The sequence below is a fragment of the Scomber japonicus genome, chromosome 17 (genome assembly GCF_027409825.1).
Source record: "Scomber japonicus isolate fScoJap1 chromosome 17, fScoJap1.pri, whole genome shotgun sequence".
Classification (NCBI taxonomy): Eukaryota; Metazoa; Chordata; class Actinopteri; order Scombriformes; family Scombridae; genus Scomber; species Scomber japonicus.
In genome coordinates this window covers 15,124,953-15,140,024 of record NC_070594.1, presented here as the reverse complement: position 1 = coordinate 15,140,024, position 15,072 = coordinate 15,124,953, and the positions used below count along the sequence as shown (strand labels likewise).

General features: G+C 36.8%; 1 protein-coding gene across 1 annotated transcript in view; it reads left to right on the top strand.

Annotated features, from left to right (window-relative positions):
• si:ch211-245h14.1 (uncharacterized protein LOC563420 homolog) overlaps positions 1-14,924 on the top strand; it is a 33,773-nt gene extending 18,849 nt beyond the window's left edge. Inside the window, exons 2-5 of the mRNA XM_053337533.1 lie at positions 13,066-13,094; positions 13,205-13,273; positions 13,571-13,777; positions 14,066-14,924. Coding sequence (XP_053193508.1) covers positions 13,594-13,777; positions 14,066-14,445 — 564 coding nt within the window. The 5' untranslated portion in view covers positions 13,066-13,094; positions 13,205-13,273; positions 13,571-13,593 and the 3' untranslated portion in view covers positions 14,446-14,924. The remainder of the gene's footprint in view (positions 1-13,065; positions 13,095-13,204; positions 13,274-13,570; positions 13,778-14,065) is intronic.
• The last annotated feature ends 148 nt before the right edge of the window (positions 14,925-15,072 follow it).

The window sequence follows — 15,072 nt, the reverse complement described above, 5'->3', positions numbered from 1 at the left end:
GTTTATAAAAATATTCATCCTACCAACAACAGAAATTCCCTGTGATACAGCTCCTAGGTGTACATTCCCATGCTAGACTTGAGCGTCTTAAGTACGACAATAAACATCACTTACCTTATTACCTCAGGCTGCTGGAGTTTTGGCTCATCAGAGTGATTGGCTGCTGAAATGTAAAAGAAATAAATGCCTAAATTATTATTAACAGCGACTTGGGTTAAAGTTTACATTTCATAGAACCTTATTTGTTTTATTAAATATCATTTTCTACATAATAACTTACTTTATTACCTAAAGAAATATTCAAGCATATTTTACAACTGTAAGGTATGTCCATCATAGCAAAATTGTGGTGCAATGTTACTGTATAGTCTTCATTTCTCTTTTTCCTAGTTTTTTCAAAGGTGCAATAAATGACAGTGAGCTTCACTGAATGTCAGCTATGTAACGTTATAGTGGAGTAATGGTGACTGGAGCAGAGAATGAAGTCACACTCCCTCTGACTGTGTTGTTATCCGAGCTTCTCTCTTCTTCCTTTTGGTAGCTGCACTGGCCACGCGTGCATGTTAGTGCACGTGAGTGTGTGTATGTGAGTCCTTCTGTGTCCTCCACATCTATTTCTAAGATAGCAGTCCTGTCACAAACTTTGTCAAGATTCGGCACAGAGGCATTAAGACATTTCGAGAATGAATGTCCCTCGGGCACTGCTCCTCGGATGGTATAGGAATTCGCTGTCCATTGACTCTACAGAGTTCAAATTCCTTTGGCAACTCAGCGATATTATCCCAAAGTGCCTGAAGAAATCCTTGGGAATCAAGGTCTAAAAGCACAACTACCTGACAGGCAGGAGAGGCATCTATGAACAGATGTAAACAAAGATATGTTGCTAGTAGTTTTACCTTCATGATAGAGGCATGCTTACTCATAGCAAGCAAGATGAGATGTCATGATCCACTATTATAAGGACAAACAATGTTACTATTAATAATAACTAAATGTCAGTCATCAATCAATCAATCAATCAGTAAGTCAAAACTCTATTCATCAAAGGGCGATAAGTGATTGTATGTAATTTTAATTAAACGCCCCTAACATTAAAAGGAGACAGTATTTCAACTTATTTTTTAGATATCCAACATTTGCTAAACACATGATTTCTATAGTTTATTATGAAGTTTATTGTCCAGCTGTATTGAAATCAGGTCTGGAGCTGTCAAGCATAAGCAGAAACATCATGGAGTCATAGAGTTTTATTCTTTTGGTTGTGGAATTAGTAATAAAAAGCATTTTTATTATTAAAGGAATTATATTTTCACCTCAAATCAATGCAATGCTTTACATGTGGAGTACTCTAGGCTATAAAGTGGCAGAACATAATGGCTTTTTGGTCGATGGAGCAGTGTCTGACAAAATTCAGTTGATTTGTGGTGAATAGAAACTGCTTCAAAATAGCTCATAGAAAGAATTCTTCAATTATTATACCCAGGGTCTGTGCAACTTTAGTTGGAGTTAATGATGTTGAGGCAATTTCAGTGCTAATATTGTGTCAGATGGCCAGGGCACAATATACTGAAAGCTCAGTTTTTGACAGATTGAGCAGAAGGTGACGATCCTTCATCCAGACTGAAATAAGCTGAGGCAAACTGTCACAACAGCATATCTGCTTAGTTACTGTGCCCCATTATTGGGCTCTTCAGAATGCTGCAAAGTAGTCCATTAAATTGGATGTTCAATGGTCAAATATTTCTTGATGACTGCTGCCATTGGCACTGGATTTGTACTTCACATTCAGACAAAGTGCTGCAGTCCATTTACTCATCTGGGAAGTTTCATTTTGTGCTCTAATCTGGTCGAATTGAGACGTGTCTCGTCAAGAGATTTATGGAGACATCAAATTCAACATCTCCTAAGATGTGACATTTATCTTATCAGACTGTATCATTAATGGAAATATTTGACTCAATGTTAATAATTACATGTATTATGTCTTTCAGTTTTCACTTCGCCATTGAAGAAAGCCAGACTTTTGTGTTTCTTTAGTGGGGAGCTGGTTTAGCTATCTGTATAGCTGTGTTGGGGAAGCAGTGAGGTCATAAATATACAGACACACAAAAACAGGAATTCAATCATGCACATACCACATAGTCTACAAGATTAAGAGATTAAATTCTTATTCTCATAGGTATTTGCTATAAAAATAATATTTCCAGTTTATCAATTAGAGAAGAAGCAGCAAAGCTTACAATATTCTGTCATTTAATGTGATTTATTAACATTCCTTTCATATTAACTTGTGCAATTACTAGGCCACATTTTAAGAATGAGATCCTCTTTAGAATAGGTAATAAAATGCTTGATTCAAACAGCATGGAAATGAAAAATAATCCACTAACAAGATAAATGGCCATAACTTTTTTCTCCAGTGTGATTTCCTCATGGGAGAGGGGGAGAAATAAGATGGACAAGTAATATTCTGGTAAACAGAAAACATGTGGTCTAAAGTGCTTAAAATGAATGATTGAAGAATTATTAAAGAATGAGGATTAAAACAATTATAACATTTTGGAAGTAATAGATTGTACAAATGACAATATGCTTATATCATTACACTAAAGTATATATCTTTGTTAGTATAAATATATCAGAAAATATGCTTTGGGGATTCACTACATAGCAAATTTCAACTAATTGTTCTATTGTCTCTTTTGCTTCATGCCCCGTCTCACATCCACATCTGGTGTCTCATCACTAAAGTCCTGCATTTTGGTTAGTTCACACTGCAATGTATAGCTGTAGGTTAGTTAAGTTAAATCTAAAATATTGTAAGCCTCACTGTAATGTGGTGATGTGATGCCATTTTTCCACAAGTATGAAACAGAAATTTTGAATACCCCAGAGAAAGACACACAAGCAATTTTCATCAGCAATAGTGATCAATCGGGAAACCAAGGCTTTCTTCCTACATCTGTGCACACAGGGAAAGAGTAGCTTCACAAAGTTTCGTCCACCCATCTCTGACTGGTTCAGAGAAGATAGAGCCTGATATAAGGAAACTGAGAGGTCATGCAAGGCCAAGCCATGGCTCAGGTAACGAGAAGAAAAAACCCAAGAAATGCCACACAGAGAAGAAAAGCATACAGACAACAAGGCGAGAAAGGAAAAAATACAAGAAATTGTATTGTCATAGTCATAACACTTCTGACTCTGTGCACCTTTAAATCCCGCCTGAAAACGCACCTATTCAGAGTGGTATACTCTATCTCGATCTGACTATGCAATCACATTCTTGTTTATTTATTGTTCTAATGCACTTTGTAGTCACATTCATATTTATTCTTTATCTTTGCACTAAATGTTACCTGATGTTGTGTTATGTGCCTTGTAAGGTGTCCTTGAGTGCTTTGAAAGGCGCCTTTAAATAAAATGCATAATTATTATTGTTATTATTATAAGGCCTCTAACAGAAAGCAACAGAAATGAAAAAATATAAAAAACTCTGGTATATAAGATTTCTGGTAAGAACAGAAGATTAAAAAGAACAGAGCATGCTGATCCAGAATGGAGCAGCAGGATCAAAGAAACAGTAAACATCTGTGACTTGAGTTGTGCTCTTAATGCTGCACTGAGATCAACTCAGCTGAGGCAAATAACACTAGTTATTCAGCTCTTAAGTATGATGCACACATTACAGCAACTGAATATAATTTTTAATCCTCTCATATGTGATGAATGCCAGGCAGCCACATCAAGGTGACATATGAATGGATAGGACATATCACTAAAGCCTAAAAAGGATGTTAAAGTACTGTAGTTAGTAGACAGAAATAAATCACATTAGGACTGCTGTCAGCATATGCTACTATTTAGAAACCATGCAGCTCAACTGTATAAAAACATTGATTGAGTAAAGCAGCTGGGACAACATATTCAGTGTTTGATTGATATCAATGTGTAGTTATGTCAAATTGAACATTTTGGATATATCAAGTATCATCTCTGTGCTACTGTGTGTGTCTCTTTATTCTGATGAGTTCATAAGCTTCAAGTCAGTCTCTGATTTCACAAGTTGTAGGCTACATCTTTAAGAATTAGCTTTGGCAAAAAAGAAAAAAAAATCCTGTTAGTGGTAAAGGAAGTAGTCAGGTCCTTAACTGTTGTCTAAAAATACTCAAAGATAAAATTCATTTTCTGTTAATCATAAGCTGTTGAATCAGTATTCACATCCATTTGCTGTCCTTCTATGGAGGTTGAACAGTGTAGAAGTAGATTCGTCAAATGACTATGTTAGAGTGGAATATAAAAACCTATACAGTCTCAACCATTTTTCTATTCATTTGGATCATGGACAACCAATGGTTTATTTAAATTAAATCCGTGTTCATTCATAATTAATGAGAATTGCTGTACTGTGGGCTAGACTAAAGGGAGGCTAGACTAAAGGGATAACAACAGGAAAAAACAGAGTGAGAAAAAGCCACCTCTGTTTTTCCTGCTGTTGCCTAATTTACCTCCCCCTTCCTTCAGCCCTTAGTAAGGCAGGGATGAGGAAAGGGAGGGGGGGGGCTATTTAATCAAAAAAAAGTGTCACATTAATTCAGACAAATTCAAGCAATCTAGTTTTCTAATAAAGCTGTCATATTTGCATCCGGTGACTTACACTTACCATCGTTTTAGATTAATTCCCGTCACAACCTTTTGATTTATGAATGCATAATAACTGAGGGCAATGTCTGTGACTGTGAGAAAGTGTGTGTGTGTGCCAGTCTGTGTGTGTGTCTGGATTTGTGTCTACAAAGCCTTGACTTTTAATCTAACATGTTGCCTACGCCTAGATGAGAGAAAATCACATTTTTCGATAATTGAGCGCGTTAAGAGGGAAAGATCAGACTGCTGGTGTGACGGAGCATGAATTGCATCATTGGTGCGCTTCCTTTTTTTTTCTTCTTCTATTTTTTTTTTTTTTTTACAGCAGCGTCTCATCTCTTCTTATCTTGTTGCCTTTCGCATCAAATAAATGCATAAGAATCCTTCTCTCCACTTGACATTGCCTTTCCCGTTTTCAGTTCTTTGCATACAACATCCAAAAGTCAACATCTGCTCTTTTCAATATGCACAAGAGACATTAGTCTGAGAAATAGCAAACTAATCTCCAATTTTCAGAACTACAGAGAATGGCAACAATTATTATTCATAACATAACTTTGGATTATCTTTTTGATTTCATTGACTGTTACAGTGGAATTACAATGATTTCTTCAATTCATTTTCAAGATGATACGGATTTTATGCAATTGATAAAGTATTTAAACTCCCATTATGTATTCCAACAGTGTAGCAGCTGGTCCGTTTTATCTTCACTTATTTTAGCTGCTGTTGTTTTTACCATCTTGCAATTCAATTCCACCTCCCAAGAGGAATTTTAAAAGGTAGTTGTCTGCTTTTTGTCTGCTCCACTTTGTTACAGTCAGTGTTGGAAGTATTTCCTGTCACAGAAAACAAAACATGCACACCTTTTACATTATTTGCCAAGACACTACAGTGGTTTTCCCTTCACTGCTGCTGATAAGTTAAGTAAAATAAGTGCACAGATACAATCAGGTTTCACAATGCATATAATCCTGTTATCGTGACTTAGCTACAGCATACTGTCAAATTCTGAGCACGTCAGCAAACGTCTCCGCTTTAGTCAATTTGCTTTGCGTTCACCTTTGCGATCCAAAATCAACCTTCCAATAAAACAGGTATAGAGTATCAGCTGAGCAACAAATAAACTGTGATCTAAAAGAAAGGCAACAGATCTGTGCTGTCAGAGTAAAGCCTCTGTTTATATCACCTCACAGGAGTCTTACAAGATTTGACCCAGTTTGAGTCTTGACATTTTTATTCAGGCACTACAGGGAAGCTCCTGGGTACATTTCTGAATTCTTGTGCTCATTTAGTAACATAAAGATTCTCTGGTTGGTGTCTGCTGGATGTTCCCACAGCTTGGTTTACATGAAAGGAATTTGTATATATGCTGTACATTTGTCTAGGTGTTTTGTTCAATACTCAGTTTTGAGCAGTTTGTCACACAGCTTGTTCATTTATGTTCTGTATTTAAACATTTCAATCTATTGTAACCTTTAAAGACACAGAGACTATTTTTAAACACTTTAACCTACTCAGTTCTTGATTATTGCTCTGTATTATTGCTGTTGATTTAAGTGGTCTCAAAAATCGACTACAGACTGTCCTGCTTTTAATAAAAAACTAAGAGACGTGACCACATCCCACATGTTTTAGCCTCCTTACACTCGTTGGCAGTATGTATAAGAATTTATTTGAGGATCTTATTAATTTCTTTTAAGGCTTCAAAGCCTGGCTCCTTGTTATGTGTCTGACCTTTTAGAACAATACAACTAGTTTGAGATCCTCGGGCAGAGGCCTTTTATCTGTTCCAGAGGCCCAGCTTAAGACTAGAGGGGAGAGGGCCTTTGCAGTCGGGACCCCGAGGCTCTGGAACAACCTGCCTGAGGAAATCAGGCTGGCTGAGTCAGTATAGCTTTTAAATCTCTTCTGTAAAGATACTTTTATTGGATAGCTTATCCTGACTTTACTTGAGTTTCTCACATTTTATTTTACCTTAGTTACCTTTTTGTGTCTTCTTATTTTAAAATTAATAGTTTTTTTCAGGTGTAATAAAAGGAAAATCGGAATTTGATGATTGTAATTTGCTGCCTTTAATGAAACAATTTGTAACACTGGTTTTGAAAAATGCTCTATAATGCTCCATAAATAACAATTATTATAATAAACTGTCACTATTCCATCTGGTATACGGATGCTAATGTAGAGCAGTTGAGGAGGGAAGGTGTGAAGTTAAATGCAAGCTGGAGACACAGGAGATAAAACCCAGAGGGAAGCAAAAATCCACAAACTAATTTGTCTTAAATATGTCAAACCAACATATATATAACATATATATAATTCAAACATATAAGTGAAACCAGAATTAACTGCTGGAAGAAGGCAGCTAAGAAACATAGAGCCAGACGGGAACAGAACCATAACACCATCATCATCAATTGACATTGAATTGACATTTTAAAAAATTAAGATTTAACTCTATTGCTGCACTCATGTTGTACACTAATGTTATGCTCTTCTGTTTGTTTTGTTACAATCCTGCCTGTTTGGTATTGTGTGCTAGACGCTCAAGTTTTCTTATTTACTTAAAATGGACATTTGATATGATCTTGATAACTGCAAATGAGTCAGAGTAAGATCAGCGAGAGAGACATCTGTTTGTGTTAACCGTTGGCTCCAACCTAAAACTTGCTGATGCAGTGCAGACTTGGCATGATAAAAAAGTTAGGCCGGAGGCCAAATCAGCCCTTAAACTCTCTCTATTAAGATGCCTGCATTTGCTGAATCAAACAGATTCAGACTTATGATGCCAGATTACCATCTTCTGGCCAAAGTTTGCCACTGCTTGTAAAAATAATGAAAATCACTAAACAAAGCTCAGCATATCCATGGTTTAGTATCTCTTCTTCATGTATTTCTTAATTTGTTTATCCATATGCTTATTTCTTCATTCATTTCCGATGTATTTTTTTGGACAACAGCAGATGAGCTGAAAACACTGAAAATATCAAAACACTTCAGTTGTGCTCATTGCAACTAAAGCTTTAATCTTTCTCTTGACATAATTAATGTTTGTGTTCTGTTCAAAGATGCTACTGAAGAGGCTTCAAAGGCTGAATCTACTATCAAAGCCATCCCAGGCACACTGGTAAGCTGCTGAAGGAGTATTTTCCACTATTTCAAACAGTCTTTGCATGTCATTACATAGAGAGCGCCATGTTGCGTAGTCTGATCCACACAAAACTGTCTTTTATTCCACCATCATACATGAAGACGCCTGAGCGGAGCCACCAGGAGCTGTCTCGCCCCCTGTGAAAAGGCAGCCTGACACAGGAGAGAAAAACACCTTCTGGCTGTGTCTGCCAAAAGGAGAAAAGGCTCAGCTTCCAGCAACCTGTAGACACACTGATGAATGACATTGGACACAACAGACAAACTCACAGCAGCTCTTGTTTCAAGGTGTCTCTATTTTTTTCCTGCTGACTGCACTGAGCCTACAAAGTTGAGTTTAAAAGGTGGAACCTCCTCTGTAAAGAAAAGGACTTTCTCTAAAGACAGAGTAAACTATCTTTTTAGTGTCAAAACTCATGGTAGGGCTGTAGCTATCCAAACCTGCAGACAAACAACAAGTGAGGAAGAGCTAAGTAAAAAAAAAACTCATAACTAGTTGAAGAAAGAGGACCACACATCAATTTCTTCTTTATTTAAACGGCATTGTGCTAAACCAAAGCCCAACATTTAGACTTTCCCCTTCATCATGGGCCAAACAGGAATATTGGGTTGAAAAGCCAATGTGATATAGTGGCCAAACTGTGTAATTACCATTTCCTCGTCCATCACATGATGCTGTTGTGTACTATAGCATTTTACATTGTGACAGAGGTGTCTGTAAATCAACAGATACATTTTTTGAGCATCACAACCCCTGTGAAATGACTTATTTCACTATCAGAATTGTATCCATTCAGTTCAATCACATTAGTATTGGGTCCATAGAGTGTGTGCAGTATGTTTACAGGAACTGCCTTTTCTGACTCCATGTGCCACTGAGCAACTTTCATAGCAATAAATGGGCCAACACCTCTAACACTGTATCTAGTCCAGTTTTCTTTCTACATCCATGTGAAAACCACTTACTATACATTTCCAAAATGTCACAAGGCACATAGTATAGGGAAATGGTGTGATTATCCTATAGGATGCCTTGTGATATTTGGAAATGTATCAAAAGTGGTTTTCAACCCAGTGTTCCTGTTTGGACCCTGAAATGTAAGGCTTTAATTCAGCACAATGCTGTTTGAATAAAGAAGTTGATTAAACGAGTAAATATGTGTGCCTTTCTTCTTCAGTAATGTAATCTGATGGCCGAGAAAGTTTTTGCTTTGTTTTTGAAATGTCTGAATTTCCTGCTGAATAATAATGATATAATGCGCATAATATTAGTTGTAGTTGTAGCGAGTGTCAATGGTACCCAATCATATCCTCTTCCTTATTTAAAAAGTAGCAAAGGAAAGTTTAATGAGTCGGGAATTCAGGCTGACCGCAGAGGAAACTGTCCCTCTCTGACAGGCAAAAGAACATTTATATAAAACACTCCAATTTAATATTTTCCAAATACTCCAAGCATTTTTTGGGGGCAGAAATACTATGTGAGCGTGTTTCTAATTATTTTAGATGGTGGTTTAGTTTTTAGAGCTGTGTACTGATGTGCTCTATTGCTTCCAATACAAACAGAACAGAGCAATTTGTAGCTATCTTGCCAATGCCAACAATTGCTGTGGATGTGCCACTGATTAATGTATTGAGCAGGTTGAGATACTGCAATGTGGTAAGCTGTACAGTGCTGCCCCCTGTTGGCTTCACTGTATGCACAGACATGCTTTCCCCATGCTGTGCTCTCATTGCTCTGGTTCTTAATGGAGCATGATGCCACTTTAATGACAAAGCACCACAGCAGTAACAAAGCACTGCTTTCATTAGCAGCAGCCTGGAGGTCAGAGGGACTGGACTGAACTAAGTCGGAACATTTTTGCTCAGTCTGACATGAGAAAAAGCTACATTCCTTTTGTGATTCAGCAAGGCATTTAGTCTACGTCATTCAAGGCTCCAAGGTCAAATCCAGGGGTGATCATGAACACAGGACTGGACTGTTTTTATTACTGGTGCTGTGTTTTTATGATCTTAATTTTTGTTATGTGTGTGTGTGTGTCTCTCTCTCTCTCTCTCTGTGTGTGTGTGTGTGTGTGTGTGTTTTTAAAATTGTAATTCTGTCTATAAAGCACTTTGGTATATAATATAATAAATGGACTTGATTTGACTCAACTAAAGCTGCATGTAGCTCCTAAATGTGAATGTCAAGTATGCAGTCTGCCCTTTTTCTGAGATAAATTCAATTTCACTTAGATGATAAGCATTACATACTGGAACTTAATGTGAATCATTTGGACGTTAATCTAACATTTATGCAGCTAACACATGTAACATACACTGACAAATATATTTTATGTCAGTAGTTGATGAGTTATTTAACATCCTTAGTTGAGCTCAGAGCTAATAACCATGACAACAGGCCACAGAGGAGGTTGGCTATAAAGTTCATTATACAAAGTTTGAACTGTGGAAGACTGGTTTCAGGTACAATGCATCTTACAACTGGAATGAACTGCAACACAATTTAAAGTCAGAGACACTTGTTTCTTTGAGGGACTTTAAAGTTTTTCTAATTGCTATTCTTTAGATTGTTTGTGATTGTTAGGTGGAGCGGAGCAGATGCATCCAAATGCACGACATTACAGGCAGAGCAGAAAGCAGAGCTAACAGAACAATACAGAACAAAGGATCTAACAACACTAAACTGAAAACCAGGACCTAAATGCGGAACAGGAGAGCAGAAAAGGAGCTGATAGTCTGGGGAAGACATGGGTAGCAGTGCAGGGCTAACATAACAAGACTGATGTAGGGTAGGTGTGACGCAGGCTGGGGAGACAAGAACAAAACACAAGGCAAACAGAAAACCAAAAACCCACAAACACATCTTCTTATATCCAATTAGTCCATCTATAATGAACTTAAATACACAAGTATATGCCCAAAAGCTGCAAACTCTCAATTTCATAATGTCACAGTTAAGTTGTGTATCTGTGAGTGTGTATGTTAATTGTTTTGTGATTGTGATGTGCATGGTCCTTTTCATTTGTGATCCTGACTGTGTTGACATGTCTCTCATGCAAAATTAGATTAAAATAAGATTTCCTGAATAAAATAAAGTTTACAATAACACACTTTACAATCCATAGCTTTCTTTTTCTTTTAGCATAGGGATTGATAAAGTGAATCACCTTCTCCTTTATTCAAATTATGGTTATATCTTTCCATGTTATTGTGTGCGCCACCCTCCGTTTGAAACGTCATTGCGTCACAACGTAAGGAAACAACCCTTTTCCTAAACTTTCACTTTCTCTTCACTGCAAATGGTGAGTTGTTTTACATTTGCGGATGTATAATCTACTCGTAAATTGTCGTATACTCGTATCTACTGGTATATTTTACCTGTTTGAGTAACAGCTGAGTCCAGAAATTAACCTGTTGTAACGATTGATCATCGTCAATAATCAGGTCGAAAGGTTTAAAGGTCTGTAGGCTACTTCTCCTTCATCTCACCTTCTCTTCTTTCGGGCAAGCTTGTTTACACAAGGAAATCGTATCAGGATTTTATGAGTAGGCTACAGTATTAAAACTGTATTAAATGAGTAAAAGAGAAAAATATAGAAATCCATGCGATCCTAATGCTTTTTTCTATTTGTGTGTGTTTTTCTTCAGGTGAATCATGTCAGTTTTACTGAGGGAAATAAGGCGCTTTGACGCAGTAGCAGCCTCAACACTGGAGAGTAAGTATGATTGACTCATAGTATAACACAGGAACACCCCTTCTGTAGGTTGATTTTACAGCACAGACAGTGAGGGTCTTTTCTGGACACAACCTGTCTCACTGCTAGAAAATGTTCATGTGATTAACTGAATTAGATGTTTTCTTCTGTATCATCACCATAGCCTACAGTATGTAACGATGAAGTTCTGCACACTTTGGCTGTCTCAGATGCAATTTAATGAGACATCCACCAATCCAGTCTAATTGAATGATGGAATGGTGTATGTCTTATTAAATAACAAGGGAGCTACAGTGTGCAGACCTTCTTCTTTCTTTTTATACGTTGTGTCTTTGGTCCAGCACCTGTTTGAAGTTTATTGGATGTCCACAAGGCTTTTTGCTGTATTATAATAAGCCAGGATGTTCTGGGTTCTTGCTTTCACACCACACCTGTGCCGTACTTGCAGAAGCAGGTTTCCGTACTGACTTTGAGCTCCGGTCCCTGACACGAGAAGACTTGCATGAGCTGTTTCCTCGAATTGAAAAACTCAAACTGAGGAAGAAAATCTATGAAATAATACACCAACAGGTGAGCTGCAGAAACCAGTTGATGTGTAAATCGTATTAGAGTGAAATGTAGACTGAAAGATCAAGAATGTATCAAGAAATCATGACATAAAAAGAGTCAGAACTTATTTGCCAGTTATTGTTGTAATACTATTGTGATTAACATGAAAAAACTGGTTTAAAAAGTCATTATGAACAGTATCATGTAAAAATTTAACAAGGTTATTCCATAAATGTTTTATTTTAGAAGGACATCAATGTGCTCCTAAGAGAAATGAAAGATTTCATCCCTGATGACTCTTTCAGGGGTATGTACAGGCTATTTGTTTTTATGTGTTGGATCATATTGAATCAATTGTACTTTATTCAGTTGTCCAAATTCACAGTCAACCTGATACTCTCCCTCCAGCTGCTCTTACTAACAATGGGATCCTGGTTGATTACCTCCATATCCTGAAGGAGATGAAGACCCAAATGAATACTGTCCAGACCTTCCTTGATGCTCATATCAGTTTACTGGAGGAACCACACAATGGTTAAAATGCCCTTTCTGTTTTATTTTAATATCATAGTAACTTTAATGCTTAGAAATCCTCATTATTATCACAGGCAAAATGGCAACTCAGTCAGACAACTTTAGGGTTAGCAGTACTAAATCATATTGATCAAAGCTGATTTGAAGTGTTTATGAATGTCCTTCATATAGTTTTTATCTGGTTTTAAAGATATGGAATAAGTTATTATATTATTGTATCTTATGTGACAGGCTCCCTGGCAGACACCAAGACCCCAGGTAGGAGTGGTACTGCGATGCGCCAAACTGAGGGCCATCCACAAGAAGCCCAAGGTAGGCATTTCATTCTTCAAATCTGCTTTAAGATGATATTTACTCAAATTCCAGGTCTCATTTGCATTTTAATACTATAAGTAAACAGCAATTGCATCATGTCATTTTATTTGACAGGGCATTTTGCAGGCACACATACCTCACAAGGGGTTTGTCATACTGACCAAACTAATCAACAAGGAGCCCAAAGTAAGTCTTGCATTCTTTAAATCTTGATTTAAGAGTGTATAATTACTCAAATCCCAGGTCACATTTGCAGTGTTTATTCATGTCTTTTTATGTGATTGGATATTTTACAGGCACACCTAACTCACAAGGACATAGTCAAAAGTCCTATTACGGCCAAACTAATCCACAAGGACTACAAGGTAAATCTATTTTTCTTTTTCGTAATGAAATATGAACTTTGCTCATGTATATTTAATACTTCCAACAGAAGCCCCATTAATATCCTTCTTTTAGTGACTAAATCTGCTCTGATAATATGCAGTGAGCAGTACTCAGTTTTAGATTGCATTTTAACTTCAATTAAATGTCTTTTAAAACATAAAAAAAGCTTATTATTTATTTTTTTCTTGTTTTTTAGAAACTGCATAGCAAAAATCATTTTTGTAAATTCATATGACTTTACTGTCAGGTGTAACTCTGTGTCATTTGCACAACAGCTTATACTACTGTGTCCAAAGTGATGTACCGGACGGTCATCAGTGGTAGAACCTTTGATGCCCACACACAGTTGCTGCACAAAGTGAAGGATGAAGATCAGTTTCTTCTTATTGAAAACAATGAAGACTGCAAGGTCATAATTGTCTTCTGTACAATCTCTTCACGTATTGGAACAGACGTGGAAGCAGTCATGTCTGACATTAAAGGTAAGGGAACGTTTTTTTGAGCCAGTTTTGGAGTGGAAATTGCTTATATTTGTTTTCATTTTGTGTGCTTACAAGATTTTACCTGACTTTCTAAATCAGTTTTATCAACGTGTTAATGTATCAGCAAAAGAGATGATACTTTAATTATAAACATTTGTACATCTTTTGATCATATTTTGCGGTCAGAGTCTCAACAACAGTTCAGAGAATTGCATTTCACACTGAATCTTACAATTTAAGGTAACTGAACTCTATGTTATATTTCTTCTTCTCTTTTGGTGTTCATAGGTGATGAACCTGTCATTCTGGTGTTGATGCACCACACACGTGAGGCTAAGAACACAGTTCCTATGAGAACATGGTCTGAATACCCCAAAATTAAGCTGGCTGTCCACACTTTCTTCCATGATACCACCCCTGGATTACTGAATTGTCATCAGAACAATGAGGCTGCCTTAATGATACAAAACAAATTATTTGAGTACAGAATTCAGGAAAGGGTGGACATCAGTGGAAATGCTTTGGCTGTTGGAGGTGACGCTGGTGTGACTGCTTCTACAATGCATGGTGGTGGTAGGAAGGATCCTTCAACTCGTGGTGGTGTTGGCAACAATCCCCACCCATCTGACAATGGGTGGGGATTCAAAATGCCATTTAACTGGAAATAAGTAGAATCCGCAACGCTGCTTGTGGTAATGGTGTTATCATAACAGTTATCACAAGTAAAATAATCTATGATCTGTAAATAGCAAGAATTTAAAAATATTATGTAAAGCAACAAAACTGTTTGATTCATAGGCAAGGCAAGTAAACTTTGTTTTTATAGTTAATTTCCTAAACAGGTAGATCTCCACACATTTTCTGATGTTGATTTTTTAATGTTAACTCATATAGTTTTATGAGTCTAGGCCTTTCTACATGCAACCAGTCAGCACCATATAAAACTTTTACTGGACAGAGTGGAGAAGATTTTCTTTAAGAAAACAGCCATAAAGTAGCTGATATTTACCTTACCTTTTGTCTTGATCAATGACCAGTAATTAAATAAGGATGACTAATACATTAGGTTTTTTGTTTTTTTGTTGCTCTGAAGCATTTATGAGCATTCTAGCCTTAGCTGCTTAGATTTTAAATGAATGTCTTCAAATGTGTACAGTATAAGATGTGATAATGAATAAAAGCAATGCTTTCAGTAAACTTAATGCATGAGTGTAATCATGGTGTCTGTGTTTGTTTAGTCTTTTATATCATTTTTTTAACAGAATTGCATCACATACTGTATACAACCAAAAGAC